The sequence below is a fragment of the Microcaecilia unicolor genome, chromosome 4 (assembly GCF_901765095.1).
Source record: "Microcaecilia unicolor chromosome 4, aMicUni1.1, whole genome shotgun sequence".
Classification (NCBI taxonomy): Eukaryota; Metazoa; Chordata; class Amphibia; order Gymnophiona; family Siphonopidae; genus Microcaecilia; species Microcaecilia unicolor.
Window position 1 is genome coordinate 240,493,401 of NC_044034.1, and position 17,161 is coordinate 240,510,561.

Here is a 17,161-nt window from a genome sequence, read left to right on the forward strand (position 1 = left end):
ATAAGAAGACTTAAGTATTTAAGAATTTTAACAGAGGAAATATGCTTAGCATGCAAACCTATCTTGATACACTTAATTATCTTCAAAGGGTTAACGGGTAGTCAATTTCTTCGTATCAACAAATACTTTTAGCTGTTCTGGTTGATGAAAAATGTATTTTAGTCCCAGATACTTTACTACACATCTGCAGGGGTAATTAAGATAGAAGGAAGCCCCTATAGATATAACTTCTGGTCTCAATATTAGAAACAACTTCCTCCTCTCTTGAGTTTGCTTTGTTATATCAGGGTATATCCAAATTCTTTTACCCCTAAATAGTGTCTGCATTTTTTTTTTATATAGGAGTTACCATTGCTTCCATAGCTCAGGGAAAATGCCATATTATTGACTATGGTGCTCATTTTCAAAGCACACAGATTTACAAAGTTACATAAGGGCTCATTTCCAAAGCACTTAAACTTACAAAGTTACATAGAAATCTATGTAACTTCGTAAGTCTAAGTGCTTTGAAAATATGCCTCGTGGAGGGGCATAATCGAACGAAAACATCTATCTCCATGGGCGTTTATCTCCAAGAACGGGTCCGTGAAGGGGCGGACCGAACCGTATTTTGGGAAAAAATAGACGTCCATGTTTTATTCGACAATTTGTGAGCTGGGCATTTTTGTTTTTCAGCGATAATGGAAAATGAAAGCGCCCAGCTCAAAAACAAATAAATCCAAGGCATTTGTTCGTGGGAGGGGCCAGGAGTCGTAGTGCACTGGTCCCCCTCACATGCCAGGACACCAACCGGGCACCCTAGGGGGCACTTAAAAAAAAAAAAAAAAGGTAAAAGAGCTCCCAGGTGCATAGCACCCTTCCCTTGTGTGTTGAGCCCCCCAAATCCCCCTCAAAACCCACCACCAACAAGTCTACACCATTACTATAGCCCTAAGGGGTGAAGGGGGGCACCTACATGTGGGTACAGTGGGTTTGGGGGGCGGTGTGGAGGGCTCCCATTTACCAGCACAAGTGTAACAGGTGGGGGGGGGGGATGGGCCTGGGTCTACCTGCCTGATGTCCACTGCACCCCCTAATAACTGCTCCAGTGACCTGCATACTGCTGCCAGGGAGGTGGGTATGACATTTGAGGGTGAACATAAAAAGTTGTGAAACGGCATATTTTTGTGGTGGGAGGGGGTTTGTGACCACTGGGGGAGTCAGGGGAGGTCATCCCCGACTCCCTCCAGTGGTCATCTGGTCATTTAGGGCACTTTTTGGGGCCCTATTCGTGGAAAAACAGGGTCCAGGAAAAGTGCCCTAAATTCTCGCTAAAAACGCATATTTTTTTTTCCATTATCGGCGAAAGGCGCCTATCTCTGATCGGCCGATAACCACGCCCCAGTTCCGCCTTCACCACGCCTTTGACACGCCCCCATCTACTTTGTCCGCATCCGCGACGGAGTGCAGTTGAAAACGTCCAAATTCGGCTTTCGATTATACCGCTTTATTCATTTTTGTGAGATAAACGTCTATCTCCCGATTTGGGTCGCAATATAGGCGTTTTTCTTTTTCAATTATAAGCTGGATAGTAACCTATGTAACCTTGTAAGTCTATGTGCTTTGAAAGTGAGCCTCTATGTGAGATAAAAGTCACAAGAAAAGGCAGAAAGGATAAATGAAACCACTTAACTAGGGGGCCCTTTTACTACGCCGTGGCAAAAAGTGGCCTGAGGCAGTGTGAGCACATCTTTTGGGTGTGTGCCGAGCCAGTTTTTACCACATCCTGGAAAAGGGACCTTTTTCTAAGGGGCCGGAAATTGGACATGCAGCAAAATAAAAACCAGAGTGTGTCCATTTTCGGCCTGAGACCTTACTGCCACCCATTGACTTAGTGGTAAGGTCTCATGCACTACCCAAGTGATAGGCATGCAGCGCATGTCCACTGCCATGTAAATGCCACATGGTAGAATCAGAAAATATTTTCCACCATGTGTCAGAATTATCACCCGGGGCACGTGGTAGCCAGGTGGTAATGCTGATTTGGTGCACAGTGGATGCATGCAGGCCCTTACGTGCCTTTGTAAAAGTGCCCCAAGGTGAGCTGGCCAAGGGTCATTTGGCGAGGTAGAGAAACCTTGAGATCTGGTCTAGAAGAGGTTAGAAAATAAGAGAGGCATTTTCAATATGATGTCTAAGTCCGACTTTGGACATTTTGCTAAAAAATGTCCAGAATCCAAGTGGTGAATATAGCGCTTTTCGAAAAGCAAAACATCTATTTTTTTTTAATGGCCACTTGCTAGATGTTTCTGTGCTCTGTACATTTATATTTTTGATCCATTTTTGAAAAAAAAAAAAAAAAGTTCAAGTGAAAAACGCACAAAATCAAGCCAGTTGGATGTAGGGCCATCCAGAATTCTTAGTAGACTGGCTACACAGACATCCCAGCAGAGCAGTGGAGCACCCTAGGAGACACTGAACATAAATGCTCCCTGGTACACCTATTACCAATACCCTCTTATATTGTATAGTGACTCCCTCCCCAAAACCTTCCAAAAACCTACTGCACCCAACTATACACCATTACAATACCCCTTATGTCTTCAGGTGTCACCAGAATGTGGAGTTCCCTAAGGATCCCCCCCTATCACCAACCCTCTTTAACCTAATGATGACACCACTAGCCAAGCTACTAGACAGCCAAAACCTCAATCCATACATATATGCAGATGATGTCACGATCTACATTCCGTTCACACACGACCTGAAGGAAATCATCAACGATATCAACCAAAGCTTCCAAATCCTGCACTCCTGGGCGGATGCATTCCAGCTAAAACGTAACGCAGAAAAAACACAATGTCTTATACTCACCTCAAAACACAACACAAGTAAATTCTCCACCATAACCACCCCAAACTTTTCCCTTCCCGTCTCAAACACCCTGAAAATTCTTGGAGTCACCATTGATCGAAATCTCACACTTGAAAACCATGTGTAGAATACAACAAAGAAAATGTTCCATTCCATGTGGAAACTCAAGAGAGTAAAACCCTTCTTCCCAAGAACCATTTTTCAAATCCTGGTACAGTCAATGGTACTAAGTCACCTGGACTACTGCAATGCACTTTACGCTGGCTGCAAAGAACAGATCATCAAGAAACTTCAAACCGCACAAAATACTACAGCCAGACTCATATTTGGAAAAGCAAAATACGAAAGAGCAAAACCCCTAAGAGAGAGACTACATTGGCTTCCACTTAAAGAACACATCGCATTCAAGATCTGCACGATAGTTCATAAAATCATCTACGGAGACGCCCCATCATATATGACAGACCTCGTGAACCTCCCACCTAGAAATGCTAAAAGATCTGCCCGCACTTTTCTTAATCTACACTTCCCCAGCTGCAAAGGACTAAAATACAGACTAACACATGCGTCCAGCTTTTCCTACATGGGCACACAATTCTGGAATGCACTACCAAACCACATAAGGATTATTAACGAACTAACTAACTTTCGCAAATCCTTGAAAACATATCTCTTCAACAAAGCCTACAATGAGAATCCTTAAGCATCTACCACACACTACCACTCCTCCCTTATTCTGACTCTCTTCCTACTATAACTGATTGATTAGAACGTCTTGACATCCTTGATACCTTTGTAACACCAATTGTATTTTGCACCCTGAAATGGCGATGCCATAACAGGTCTCTGTAAGCAACATTGAGCCTGCAAATAGGTGGGAAAATGTGGGATACAAATGCAATAAATAAATAAATAAATAAATAAATAAATATATGTGGGCACAATAGGTTTTTGGTGGGTTTTGGGGGGCTGACACTTTCCACCACAAATGTAAGAGTGGATTATGGGCCTGGATCCCCTCTCTACAGTGCACTGCACCGACCACTAGGCTACTCCAAGGACCTGCTTGCTGTTTTAGGACAGACCATAACATCTGAAGCTGTCATAGAGGCTGGTATGTACTGTTTATTTCATATCTTTGTGGGGTGAGAGGGGTGGGGGTCAGTGGCCACTGGGGGAATAAGGGGGTCATTCCTTTATTCTTCCAGTGGTCATCTGGTCATTTAGGGCACTTTCTGTGGCTTAGTCTTTATTAAAGCAGGTCTTACTCAAGACATCTTAGCTGTAGTCCTGAAAGTTTTGGTTTTGTTCCATTATGGCAGAAAAACAATCAAGTGTTAGGAACACCCTAATCCCGCCCCCAACAAGCCCCTTTTGATTGGATGCACTGCAAACAAACTGCATAGATAAATGTCTGCAACACAAGTTTTGAAAATAGCGATTTGAACATTTTGGCAAGCAAAACATTCAAATGCGGCTTTATGCCACTTTTTAAAGGTTTTTCTCATTTGAAAATGAGCCCCTAAAAGTTCACTTGAAATTAGTCATTTTCCTTTCCCAGGTTAATGCCAAAGAATTTTATGAAGGAAAATATTCTGAAAGAGGAGGGGAAGGCAAGTGGGAAGGGGAAATGTTATTTAATAAATGAAATAATTTTGGGGGGTTTATTATTAGCGTGTTTTACGGCTTGGGTGTAATAATCATTTTTAGCAGCACGAATAGCTAACTGGTATTTCTTGTATTTGGCTTTGAACCTCAATCTGGTAGAACCCACTACTTTCTTTCCTCGCTTCAGAGCTGCTATTTAAGTGTGCGAAGGCCAGAATGATACCACAGCGAAGAACGCCATTGAGAGTTGATAGTAGGGTCCGTAACAGGAGCTGCACTATTGAGAATATTGACAATAGAATTCTGAAAAGCTTCAATATGCTTTGAAAGGGGTAAAGATGAAGAAGGTGGTGCAAGATTAAGAACACCAGCATTCATATTAGCAATTTCTTTATCACCTATCCTTATGGTAGGGAAAAAAAAGTAGTGGTAGGAGATTTAGAAGAAAGAGAATATGGAATTTGAAAAGAAAGGAAAACATGATCTGACTATGGAACTGAAGTACAGGAAAAATTAAAAGGCGAGAGAAGACAGAAATTGTGAGAGAAAACCAAGTCAAAGGTAATACCCCGAGTATGTGTAGGGAAATCCACGTGTTGAGTGTGACCAACAGAAACCACTGAAGAAAGAAAGTCTAATGAGGCTCCAGAGGAGGGAAGGTTAAAATCACCTAATAACAAAAGCGGAGAAAAAGATATGCTGAGTTCGGATATGAACATCACCTTCTTTGGCTATCGGAGAGTAATCAAGGAGAGCAGCATAAGTGTACAGAACCTTCGTTGCGGATTGGAGGGTAATCAAGACAAGCAGGATAATGTGGAGTTAAATATACAGAACCTTCATTGGCAATCAGAGGGTAATCAAGGACAGCAAGATAATGTGGAGTAAGTGTTAATAACAACATATCACAGCTTGGCTCTGCTTCACCAAGCAAATATTCATTTGTACAATGTAAGACGCGCATTATCTCAAAATTAAAGCAATAGCCGTGGGACACTCAAGAAAAAACATGCATTTTAGAAAGAAGCTAAACCAATTTATTGACCATTCTTACCCATGCCCAAATTTCTTTAAAAAATAAAAAAATCAAGTGTATGCAAGGACTACTTATAATGATATCTCTAGAGAAGACTACTACGCCTAGTGGTGATATAGAAAAGTAATATAAATGCTACATTTCTAAGTAGTTAAGGACTAGATTCTATATATAGTTCCTGAAAAATCGGCACTGAAAATATTTCCGCCTATGTGTATTCTGTACACAGCGCCTAGATTTAGGCACGGTTTCTAGAATATGCCTAGTGGCAATGTCTGCGCCTAACTCTAGGAGCGTCCATTTACACCGGCACCTAAGGTAGGCGCAGCGCAGGTGTATTCTATAACCGTGCAGGTAGATTTTTGGAACACCACGGCCCACCTATTCCATGCCCATAGTCATGCTCCCTTTTGGCAGCGAGCATTAGAATTTGCACATATTAGAATTTGCACATTCCACTTTACAGAATACACCTAGCGAGTTTACACGTAAATTCTAATTAATGTCAATTAGTGTCAATAATTGCTTGTTAAGTGGCATCAGTGCTGATTTGCTTAATTAAATTGTGTGCACAAATCCAAAATACGACCGGATCTGCACACGCAATTTAGGTTGTGCTGTATAGAATCCAGAGGTAATCGTCTATCATTTGCATGCCCAGACTGTTTTAATAGGATCCCTCTTTGTAGCCACTCAAATTTCTTTTATTTTCTTAAAAAGCAATAAATAAATAAAAAAAAGTTACCTGTGTGACCTCAAAAAACCTCATGTACTACATCTCTGCATAAGTCTTAAGTCAGAATCTCATTTAGACCTGAAAGGACCTGTTCAGCATTTTAGAAAATGTACTCAGGTAACAGCAGATTCTGCCTGCATTTTGTATATCGCCCTTGTGTGTGGTCTGTACTCTCTACTGCACCTCTGAAATTGGTTTAGCTCCTGAGCAAAAACAGAGACATTACAAATTTTTATTATGCTGAGCGTGAAGGAGAAATTAAGTGCAAAGGAAGAGACAGCGAAGGCACTGCGTTTTAGATGCATGATGATTGAGTCTACAGAAAGATGGCCTGAAGTGAAGCACATACATCAGCACTGCAAAGAAAATGTGAGACACATGACTGCACCTGACAGGAGCAAAGACTTTAGCACCTTTAACTAAAAATGTGTGAAATTTTCCTCCACCATGCAGCGTGCACTTCTTAAGTGCGCATATGGGAACAAATCACACAAAGTAAAATGTCTCTTTTTAAAGATATTCTTTAAGTTTTCCCTCCAGCATGTAACAAAGGCACCCATAAATATTATATGGTACACACAAAGGGGACTATGATTCTGTTGCCATTATTCAAACATAAGAAAAGAACATACAGTAAGCACTTGGCTGTGGAATATATCAGCTTAACTTCCAGAGAAAGCAGTGTTGACTACAGAAAGACGACATTGGAAGAGATGCTCTCTGCCCAGTCAGGTACAGCTCTGTGTTAACTGGGAGCCTCCTAAGCAGATACCTCCACAGCAATACTGAAGTCGAGCATTGACACGCTAGTATTTCTGTGCCAGCAGACGTGCACCGTAGTGTTGCCACGGTGAGGAGACTGCCGTTCCAGCGAGTTGCGTGACGCACTGAGATCCTCTTCTGATTCCTGGTCTACCATGGTTTCGTCAGGAGACTCTATGAAAAGCAGAGAAAAAAACGGGTTTTTTTTTTACTCTGCTGTATTATAATGTTACAGTGGGAACAACCGAGAGTGCAATTTGGTGACTGGAAAATTAAAGGTCAGCTGAGTTAGTTTTATTTTGAGTTTCCATAATTTATTTAGAACCAGTAAAACTATTACGTTGCAACAAAGGACCAAATTAACCCCATTGCAGAATTTAATTAAATTGTCTGCTGAAATCACTGAAAACATCCGCTCCTTCTTCCTTGGGGTAGGGATAGTTATAGTTATACTGAGGGGTAGGGGTAGTTATACTGAGCGGCAGGCTGACTGGCTTTCTCCCTCTTATCCAGTTAGATTCCCACCTGTGGGAAAGTGAGCCAATTTGCATAGCTGTGGCAGAGAATTAAAAAAAAAAAGGAAGCAGAAACTTAGATTTTTTCACTCAGGACACATTGTTCATATGCTGCTGACATTGACCCCTGGATTCTATATATTGTGCATAGAGATCCGTGCTGAAATCCAGGCATATTCTATAACAACGCACATAACTTAATTGGCTTAACAAGCTAATTAGCGTCGATAACAGCACTTAATGAGCAATGATAAGCACTAATTGGCAATAGTTAGAATTTATGTGCACAGCTCGTTAAACATATTCTGTAACACAGCGCACTTAACTTCTAATGCACACAGGCAAAAAAGGGCATGGTAATGGGCATTTTGTGGGCATTCCGAAATGTACACACGTAGTTATAGAATATTGCCCTCTGTGCCCCCAGGATTAACACCACTTTTTGTTGGTGTAAATGGAGATGCACAGTTTTAGGCACTTGGATATCAACTAAGAGTATTCTATATACCATGCCTAAATCTAGGCGCCGCTTATAGAATATGCCTAGGCGGAAATGTTTTCTGCGTGGATTTTTTAGGTACCATATATAGAATCTGGCCCTTAGAGGGTAATTCTATAAAGTGGGGCCTATATGGAGTCTATTCTATACAGGAAAGTAGACACCTACCTTCCTTTACAGAATACTAGAGTAGCAAGACAAATACACGTTTATATTTTAGATGTGACCACTTACACCAGCCATAGAGCTGATATAAATGCTTAGCGCTAGATTACTTTAAAAACAAACAAACCCCAAAACATGTAAATTACAGTACTCAATAAATTATGCACATGCCCACCTTCATACTACATGTCATCGCATTTAGAACTACCGTATTTCCTTGATTCTAAGATGAACTTTCTTGCCAGTTTTGATGTCCGTGGAAAGTAGGTGCAGCTTACGTTTGATGGCATTTTAGAATCGAGGTCCAAAATTCTCTGCACATAGCCACCAGGGGCCCTGGGAACATGCCCCCCCCCAGAAGTGGAGCCAGGAAGAGCCAGGTTGACAGCGTAGGGGAAGTGAGAGACTTCTGCTGGCGCCAGCGCACATTTTCTGTGCAACAGGACGAAAATAAATAGGCGCCGGCAGAACTCCGTTTGGGGGGGGGAGCAGCTGCTCCCCTGGCGCCCCACCTAGTTATGCCACTGCCCCCCCAACTGATATCATACCTGTTGGGTTGGCGGGGGAAACAGAACTGCATGGTACATTCCCCGCATCCAGACTCATGCTGCCATGTGTAAGATGAGGGTGCATCTTAGATCTGAGGGCGTTTTAGAATTGAGCATTTCCCCCCCTTGTATGCAAAGGGAGTGGGGTGCGTCTTAGAACTGAAGAAATACGGTATGTTATAGAAAAGCACAAGCAGTAGCCGGAATATTGGCATTTGTGCATGTATGGGGACACATACACACATATATAATAGTATTCTGCTCATTTATGCATTGTTCTTGGCACCTAAACATTGGTGTCCTCCTTACAGAATTTCTCCCCTAGTGGCCAGAAGAGAGAACTTCAAGTTGTCAATGGTGCTGCTGTTGCTGATTCTCCCAGATAGAGAAGTACTTTTGTTGAATCCTATTTTAGGGATTTGGATTCTAGATTTATTTACTTACCTGTCCAAATTCATTGCTCAAGTAAGTATTTTCCTGCTCCAGAGAGTGCACTGTCTAAGCATTAGATTTACTAACCTGTATTGATGTATTGACATGCATTAATTTGCATTTAATGTGTCTTAATGCAATTAACGTCCCATTAAGGAACATTAAATGCAAATTAATTCATGTTAAAGGCCCACTGACAAAAATGGGCTTGCATAAAATAACACATTAAATCACATTGACACGCATCAGTAAATTTAATCCTAAGTTTGTACCTTAGGCAATGGAAGGTGAAGGAACTTAATCACAGTCACAGTAGGAGAGAGGGGATTTGAATCCTAGATTCCCTGTTTCTCAGTCTGTTGCCCCGTTTGTTTACTCCTTTGCACCACCTTATTTTTGCTACTTCTGTATTTTTAGATCTTATTTTCTAAATAACTTTTATTTGTATATATAGATGGGTTTCTATATATTGTACTTATTTTTGTCCTTCCCCTGTTTTTCTCCCTTCAGTGGTCACTGCTGCTCTTTCCCCAGACAGCATGTCCAGGTGGCTCAGGGACCTTCACTCTTTCAAGGGCTGGAAGGATGCTTCCATCATGCTGGTTGGTGGCCTCACTAGTGGCAGCAGAGACAGTGTTAAATATACTGGGCCCAAGGAAGAAATTTAAAATGAGGTTCTAAAGTCCATCAGCAGGTTGTATTTCTTTTAGGATTAGGCAGGTTTGGGGACCCCCTGCAGCATAGGGACCCAGGGCAACTGCTCTGTTTGCACCTCCGTAGCACTGACCCTGAGTGGCAGTTATCTTCCCTCACTCCATGGGTCTCAGCAAATCAGTTTTGTGGGATGACCTGCACTGCAGGACAAACTGTTATATCCTGAGCCACAGGGCTCTTCCTATTAGGTATGGCAGTTTGTATAACACAATAACAAATAAATGGGAATACAATACAAAAACTTGTTCCCCTCACATATAAATACAAAACTATTGAAAACTTCAAACTCTACTGTACTCTTCAACAAAGTATGTATGTGTGTGTGTGTGTGTGTGTATATATATATATATATATATATATACACACACACACATACATACACACACACATCTTAGGATCCCTATGGATAGAAATTTCATGTGTAAACAGGAAAAGGATAGTGATAGGAGTGTACTACCGTCCACCTGGCCAGGATGAACAGACTGATGTAGAAATGTTATCAGAAATTAGGGAGGCTAACAAACTGGGCAACAAAATAATAATTGGTGATTTCAATTACCCCGATACTGACTAGGTAAATGTAAAATCAGGGCATGCTAGGAAGGTAAAATTCCTTGATGAAATCAACGACTGCTTTATGGAGCAGTTGGTTCACAAACCAACAAGAAGGGAAAATTTCTAGATGTAGTCCTTAGTGGAGCGCATGATCTGGTGCAGGAGGTAATGGTGCTGGGGCCGCTTGAGAACAGTGATCATAATATGATCAAATTTGACATCAGCTCTGGAGTAAGTACACACAGGGAATCCAATATATTAGCATTTAACTTTCAGAAAGGAGACTATGATAAAATGAGAAGAACGGTAAAAAAAAAAAAAAAAAAAAACTGAGAGCAGCTGCAAAGGTCAAAATTTTACATTAGGCATGGATGCTGTTCAAAAACACCATCCTGACAGCCCAGACCAGACATATTCCATGTATTAAAAAAGGAGGAAGGAAGGGCAAATGACAACTGGCGTGGTTAAAAATTGAGATGAAGGAAGCTACTAGAGTTTTAAAAAATCCTTCAGAAAATGGAAGGAGTCGACAATGTAATAGGAAACATCATAAGAAATGGCAAGTCAATGAAAAGCTCTGATAAGGAAGGCAAAGAGAGACTTTGAAAAGAAAATTGCGCTGGTGGCAAAAACACAGAATAACATCTTTTTTTAGGTGTTTTACAAGCAAGAAGCTGGCAAAAGAATCAGTTGGACCACTACATGACTGAAGGATAAAAGGGGCAATCATAGCGGAGAGATTAAATGAATTTTTTGCTTCGGTCTTCACCGAGGAAGATTTGGGAGAGATACTGTCATTCAATGCTGATGAGTCAGAGAAACTGAAACAAATCTCTGTAAACATGGAAGATGTAATGGAGCAATTTGACAAATTGAAGAGTAGCAAATCGCCTGGACTGGATGGTATACATCCCAGAGTACTGATAGAATTGAAAAATGAACTTGCAGAGCTATTTTTAGTAATATGATTTATCTTTAAAATTATGCATGGTACTGGAAGATCGGAGGGTGGCCAATGTAACGCCAATTTTTTACAAGGGTTCCAGAGATGATCCTGAATATTATAGACCAGTGAGCCTGATGTCGGTGCAAGGCAAAACGGTAGAGACTATTATAAGAAACAAAATTACGGAGCATATCCATAAGCACAGATTAATGAGACAAAGCCAACATGGATTTAGTCATGGGAAATCTTGCCTCATCAATCTACTATATTTCTTTGAAGGGTTGAATAAGCATGTGCATAAAGGTGAGATGCTCGATATTGTGCATCTGGATTTTTAAAAGGCATTTGACAAAGTAACTCATGAAAGACTCCTGAGGAAATTAGAAAGTCATGGGATAGGAGGCAATGTCCTATTGTGGATTAAAAACTGGTTAAAAGGAAGTGACGTCACGCGACTGAATGGAGCAGTGAGAACGAAGCTCCCGCTGATCAGCACTAAAAAAAGCATTTAAGTAGCGATCCTTACCCCTCCAATCGGCTGAAAAGCATAGCGACTGACTGGAGAATAAGAACGAAATCAAATGATGTCGCAAGCGAAGGCAAAACTGCCGGACCTAGCAGCGTTCTCATATCAGCAACAGAAAGGGAGAACGGAACAAAATGGCGCCCGCAGCACGAGGGAAGAACATGAAAACGCAGAGCGAGCACGCGAAGAGCCTTCAAATGAAAGAATGGAGGTAGAACCAGAAATATGGGCGAAGCTCTGCTCATGGTTTCAAGAGATTAAAACGGACCTCAAAGAAGTGCGAAGGGACTTTGCCCAACTGAGCGCGGAGCTGAGAGGGGAAATAACTGAGCTAGGAAATCGAGTCCTGGAGGTGGAGAATGAGCAAGAGGAGCAGGGAGAAGCGATAAAAGCTATGGAGCAACAATTGGAAGAGCGGAAAAATGAAGCTAGATACCTCATAGACAAAGTGGAGGACCTAGAGAATAGAAGCAGACGCTCCAATATAAGAATTCGGGGGGTACCTGAGGTACCTGAATTTAACAATTGTGAAGAGGTGGTGAGATCCATTGCAGCGCAATTATTATCTAATGAATCTGAATGCTATGATAAAACAACCATAAGCATTGAACGTGCCCATAGGGCATTGGGTGTACGAAGACAAAACCAGCCGAAAGATATAGTGGCATGCTTTACAAAATTCACAGTGAAAGAAGCAGTGATGAAGAAGGCAAGAGGGGCGGCCCCTATAACTTGGGAGAGCTACCCGATTGAATTATACCAGGACATATCAGCATTAACCCTTAAACGAAGGGGAGAACTCCGTCCGTTGACTGCACAGCTGAGAGATGAAGGAATATCATATAAATGGCAGTACCCATTTGCCCTAACCTTTTTCCAAGAGGGAAAGCAAAGGAGAGTGGCATCAATTGAGGAAGCGCAGGAGTATCTGAAACGAAGGGAGACGGCAGAGGATCCGCCACAAGAGGGGCAAGGAGCGGTAGTCTGCCCTCCAAAACCTAAATGGCAAAGGGTATCACAAGGCCGAGGGCGCCTCCGACGACAACTATCGGGCAAGCAAGTGCATTCACGAACGGGAAAATGAGATGGACAACAGAATGACTGGATGATCGATCACTGGAACAGGTTGGCAAAGAACTATATCAATAGGAGGGGAAGGAGAAGTCACTAGAGCGAGCTGTGAGACGGGAGATGACGTCACTCCTCTCAACTAGAGGCATGGGCCCAAAGGAGAATGGGTCATGCCCTTTGTGTGAAAGGGGGGGAAGGGGGGGAGGGAAGGGGGGGGGGTCTAGAGGGGAGTATCTGGTGGTTGCTGACTAGGCTAGTTTATAGGGGAAAGAAATGTATAACATGTTTCAATGTGTGACATGGAATGTTAAGGGCCTCAATTCGCCCATTAAGCGTAAGCGCATATATACGGAACTGTTAAAAATGAAAGGTGATATAATTATGCTGCAAGAAACGCATGTAAAAAAATGTCATGAGAAAATGTTAGCTTACAAAAGATATCCAGTAATGTACCACGCTGCGAACAGGCAACATCATAAAAAGGGAGGAGTGTTGGTGGCTTTCTCAGATAAACTGCCATGGCGCATTATTAAAACAGTAGAAGATAAGGGAGGCAGATATCTTATGGTGATAGCCTCACTGTATAATACTCAATATACATTTATGACAGTGTATGCACCCAATGAAGGGCAAGGTAAATTTATAGAAGAACTTGAAACAGTGATACAAGAAAACATGCAAGGCCAATTATTATTGGGTGGGGATTTCAATCTGACCCTGAACCCGATGATGGATAATTCAAAAGGGGAGGCGGGATATGCTAGAAAAGATAGAGAAAAGATCTCCAGTTTTATGCATAGATGGGGTCTAATAGACTTATGGAGGGTGTCACACATGCAGGAAAAAGACTATACATACTATTCAGCACCGCATAATTCATACTCAAGGATTGATCTCTGGCTTGGGGATGGGCTGGTGACCAGAGCTATAAAAAAAATATCAATAGGCATTCGTATATGGTCTGACCATGCTCCAGTCCAGCTGACTATTGGGAGTGGAAAGTCAGAGGGAGGTAGAAAGTACTGGAGGCTGGATGAAGCTCTATTACATGACCCAGAGACTGTGGGAAAGGTGGAACAATACATAAAAGAGTACATTGAGTTTAATGACGTGGCAGAAGTCCGCCCAGAGAGCCTTTGGGAGGGGTTAAAGGTGGTATTGAGAGGGCAGCTCATTTAACTAAACAAAAAGCAGCCAAAGAGAGAGAACTTAGAAAGGGGATAGCCCAGCTAGAGCAGCAACATAAGGCGAAACCTGAAGATATAAATCTCCAGAATGAACTTCATAAATATAAAATGCAGCTTAATGAGCTGCAGTTGGCAGAAATGGCGAGTCAATTGCAACAAGTCCAACAGGAGCAATATGAGCTGGGGGATAAAGCAAGTAGATTGCTAGCAAACAAGCTGAAAAAGCAGATGACACGAAACCATATTCATAGTATTAAAACACAACAAGGCCAGGCAGTCACAGAAACAGGGGATATACAAGAGACATTCCATAATTTTTACACAAGTCTCTATAAATCAGAAGTGGACGCTACAGCTGGGGAGATAACTACATATCTACAGGGGGTAGAGCTACCACAATTGACACAGGGAGAAAGAGAGCGCTTATCGGAGCCAATAGGAATAGAAGAGATAAAGGAAGCAATTAAAAATTTACCACATGCCAAGGCTCCAGGGCCTGATGGGTATCCTGCAAGATTTTATAAGCTATATGCATCCCTGTTGGCCCCACTTTTGTGGAGACTGTTTCTGGCGTATGATCAGACACAAGAGTTGCCCTATACATGGCGGCTGGCGGCAATAACTCTTCTGCTTAAGCCGGGGAAGGACCCACAAGAATGTGGGTCATATAGACCTATCTCCCTACTAAATGTAGATTATAAAATATTTACAAAAATACTAGCCAGCAGACTACAGGTGATGATGCCCAGACTGGTACATGAGGATCAAGTGGGATTTATTGCAGGGCGTCAGGCATATGACAATACTAGGTGCTTACAACATCTCATTCAGCAGGTCGGGGATGAACAGGTACCGGCAGTTGTTCTCTCGGTGGACGCGGAAAAGGCGTTCGACCGAGTAGAATGGCCTTTTCTCTTTGCGACACTTGAGAAGATTGGAGTGGGGGGGAGGTTTCTAAAATGGCTGCAGATCTTATATCAGGCTCCCCTGGCGATTTTGAAAGTAAATGGGTCCTATTCTGAGCCAATACATCTTAAGAGAGGTACTAGACAAGGATGTGCAGTGTCACCATTGCTGTTCGCACTAACAATGGAGCCATTAGCATGCACTATCAGAAGGGAGGAAGGAGTTAAGGGGATAATGCGTGGGAAAAGGGAACATAAACTAATGTTATTTGCAGACGACATCCTGTTGACGCTGACAAGCCCAGATACTTCCATAAAGCAGGCTATAGAGATAATGAAACAATATGGGGCACAATCGGGCTTTAAGGTAAATATTAATAAAACAGAGATTCTAAATCTCACAGTACCGAAGCAGGAGGTAGTACGGCTTAAAGCTGAGCTCCCCTTTATATGGGCCAATAAGTCTATACGGTATCTCGGAATACAGGTAACTCCTAAGTTGGAGGAATTGTATGAGGCCAATTATCCTCAGAAAGTGAAAGAACTATTTGGTGAACTGGATAGATGGGAAGGTTTAAATATATCCTGGACGGGGCGCATTAATGCGATAAAAATGATTATTCTACCAAAGATCCTATATCTTTTTATGGCATTACCCATCCCTATCCCACAAAGCTTTTTCAAGCACTTAAACAGAAAACTGTTTGCTTTTATATGGCGGAAGAGACCACCGAGGGTGAAACGCAGTATTATGTACCAACCAAAAGAGAGAGGAGGGATGGGAGTGCCTAATTTCCTATTATACTATCAGGCTGCCCAATTAAGAATTTTAGCCGATTGGCACCCGGCGGTTACCAAGAAATGGCTGCACTGGGAAAGAGCATGGATGGGAATGAGAGAAATAGGAGACATTCTATGGTCAACGGAAAAGGAGCTTGGGAATTTTGGTAGAAGGGTACCCATAGGAATTAGGCACATTCTAACCACATGGCATCAAATTAGGAGGAAATGGTTTCCGGAAAGAAAATACTTTCACAAGACAGGAATAGGTAGGGCCCCTGGGTTTCCGCTTGGAGGGTCAGAAATTAGTTATAAACATTGGGCACGTGCAGGGCTCTACACTTTAGGTCAATTATGGGATGAGGACAAAGTGGTAGAATTTCCAATATTGCAGGAGGAATACGGGCTGCAAGCCAGAGATCAAGTCTATTACTGTTGTATCCGTAATTATATCCTTAGCAAGGCACGAGAGGAGTTGGAACTGGGAAAAACATCTTTAGAAATTGCATTAGAGAAGGGCGGGGGCAGAGGGAGCATATCGCGTCTATATCTAGCTTTGTTAAGTCATACTGACCCCCAAACAATATATGTGAATAGATGGGAAACAGCATTGCAAACTACAATAACTAAAGACTGCTGGAAGAGAGGATATAGGTATCTCTTTAAACCATCTTTGGCTCAGAGTGCAATCGAGAATGGATATAAGATATATTACTGGTGGTATTATATGCCAGAAAGATTGCATCGTATATATCCAGAGGTATCGGCAGACTGTTGGCGAAATTGTGGAGAGAAGGGAACATTTATGCACATCTGGTGGGAATGTCCCAGAATAATGGAATACTGGAAGACAGTTATCTCAACAATTTCTAAAGTGATTCAGCAACCCTTCCCATGCAAGCCCGAAAATTGTTTGCTCCATATCAAACCGGGCTCAACGACGGGGGTACAGCATAAGCTGGCGACACAATATCTGGTCGCGGCAAAAATTGCTATAGCAAGAAATTGGAAAAAACAACAGTCGCCGGATATGCAAAAAGTACTGCAGAGAGTGGACTTTCTGTATCAAATGGCCAAACTGACAGCTATCAGAAGAGGAAGAATGGGACCCTTTGGCAAATTATGGCAGTCCTATGAACAATTTAAAGAACAGCAAGGAGCACCACCATGATACGGGAGGGGGGGAGGGTGGAGGGGGAGGGTGGGACGGGAAGGTATAGGGATAGTTTCAGATGTTAGACAAGTAAATCAAGCATGATATGTAATGTTGTTTTAGTATCTGTTTTTTCTTTTTGTAATATAAGATAAAGCTTTACCAATAAA

General features: G+C 42.1%; 1 protein-coding gene across 1 annotated transcript in view; it reads right to left on the reverse strand.

The window, feature by feature from the left end:
• FARP1 (FERM, ARH/RhoGEF and pleckstrin domain protein 1) overlaps positions 1-17,161 on the reverse strand; it is a 424,664-nt gene that overhangs the window by 24,276 nt on the left and 383,227 nt on the right. The window contains 1 exon segment of the mRNA XM_030201356.1: positions 7,006-7,169. Coding sequence (XP_030057216.1) covers positions 7,006-7,169 — 164 coding nt within the window.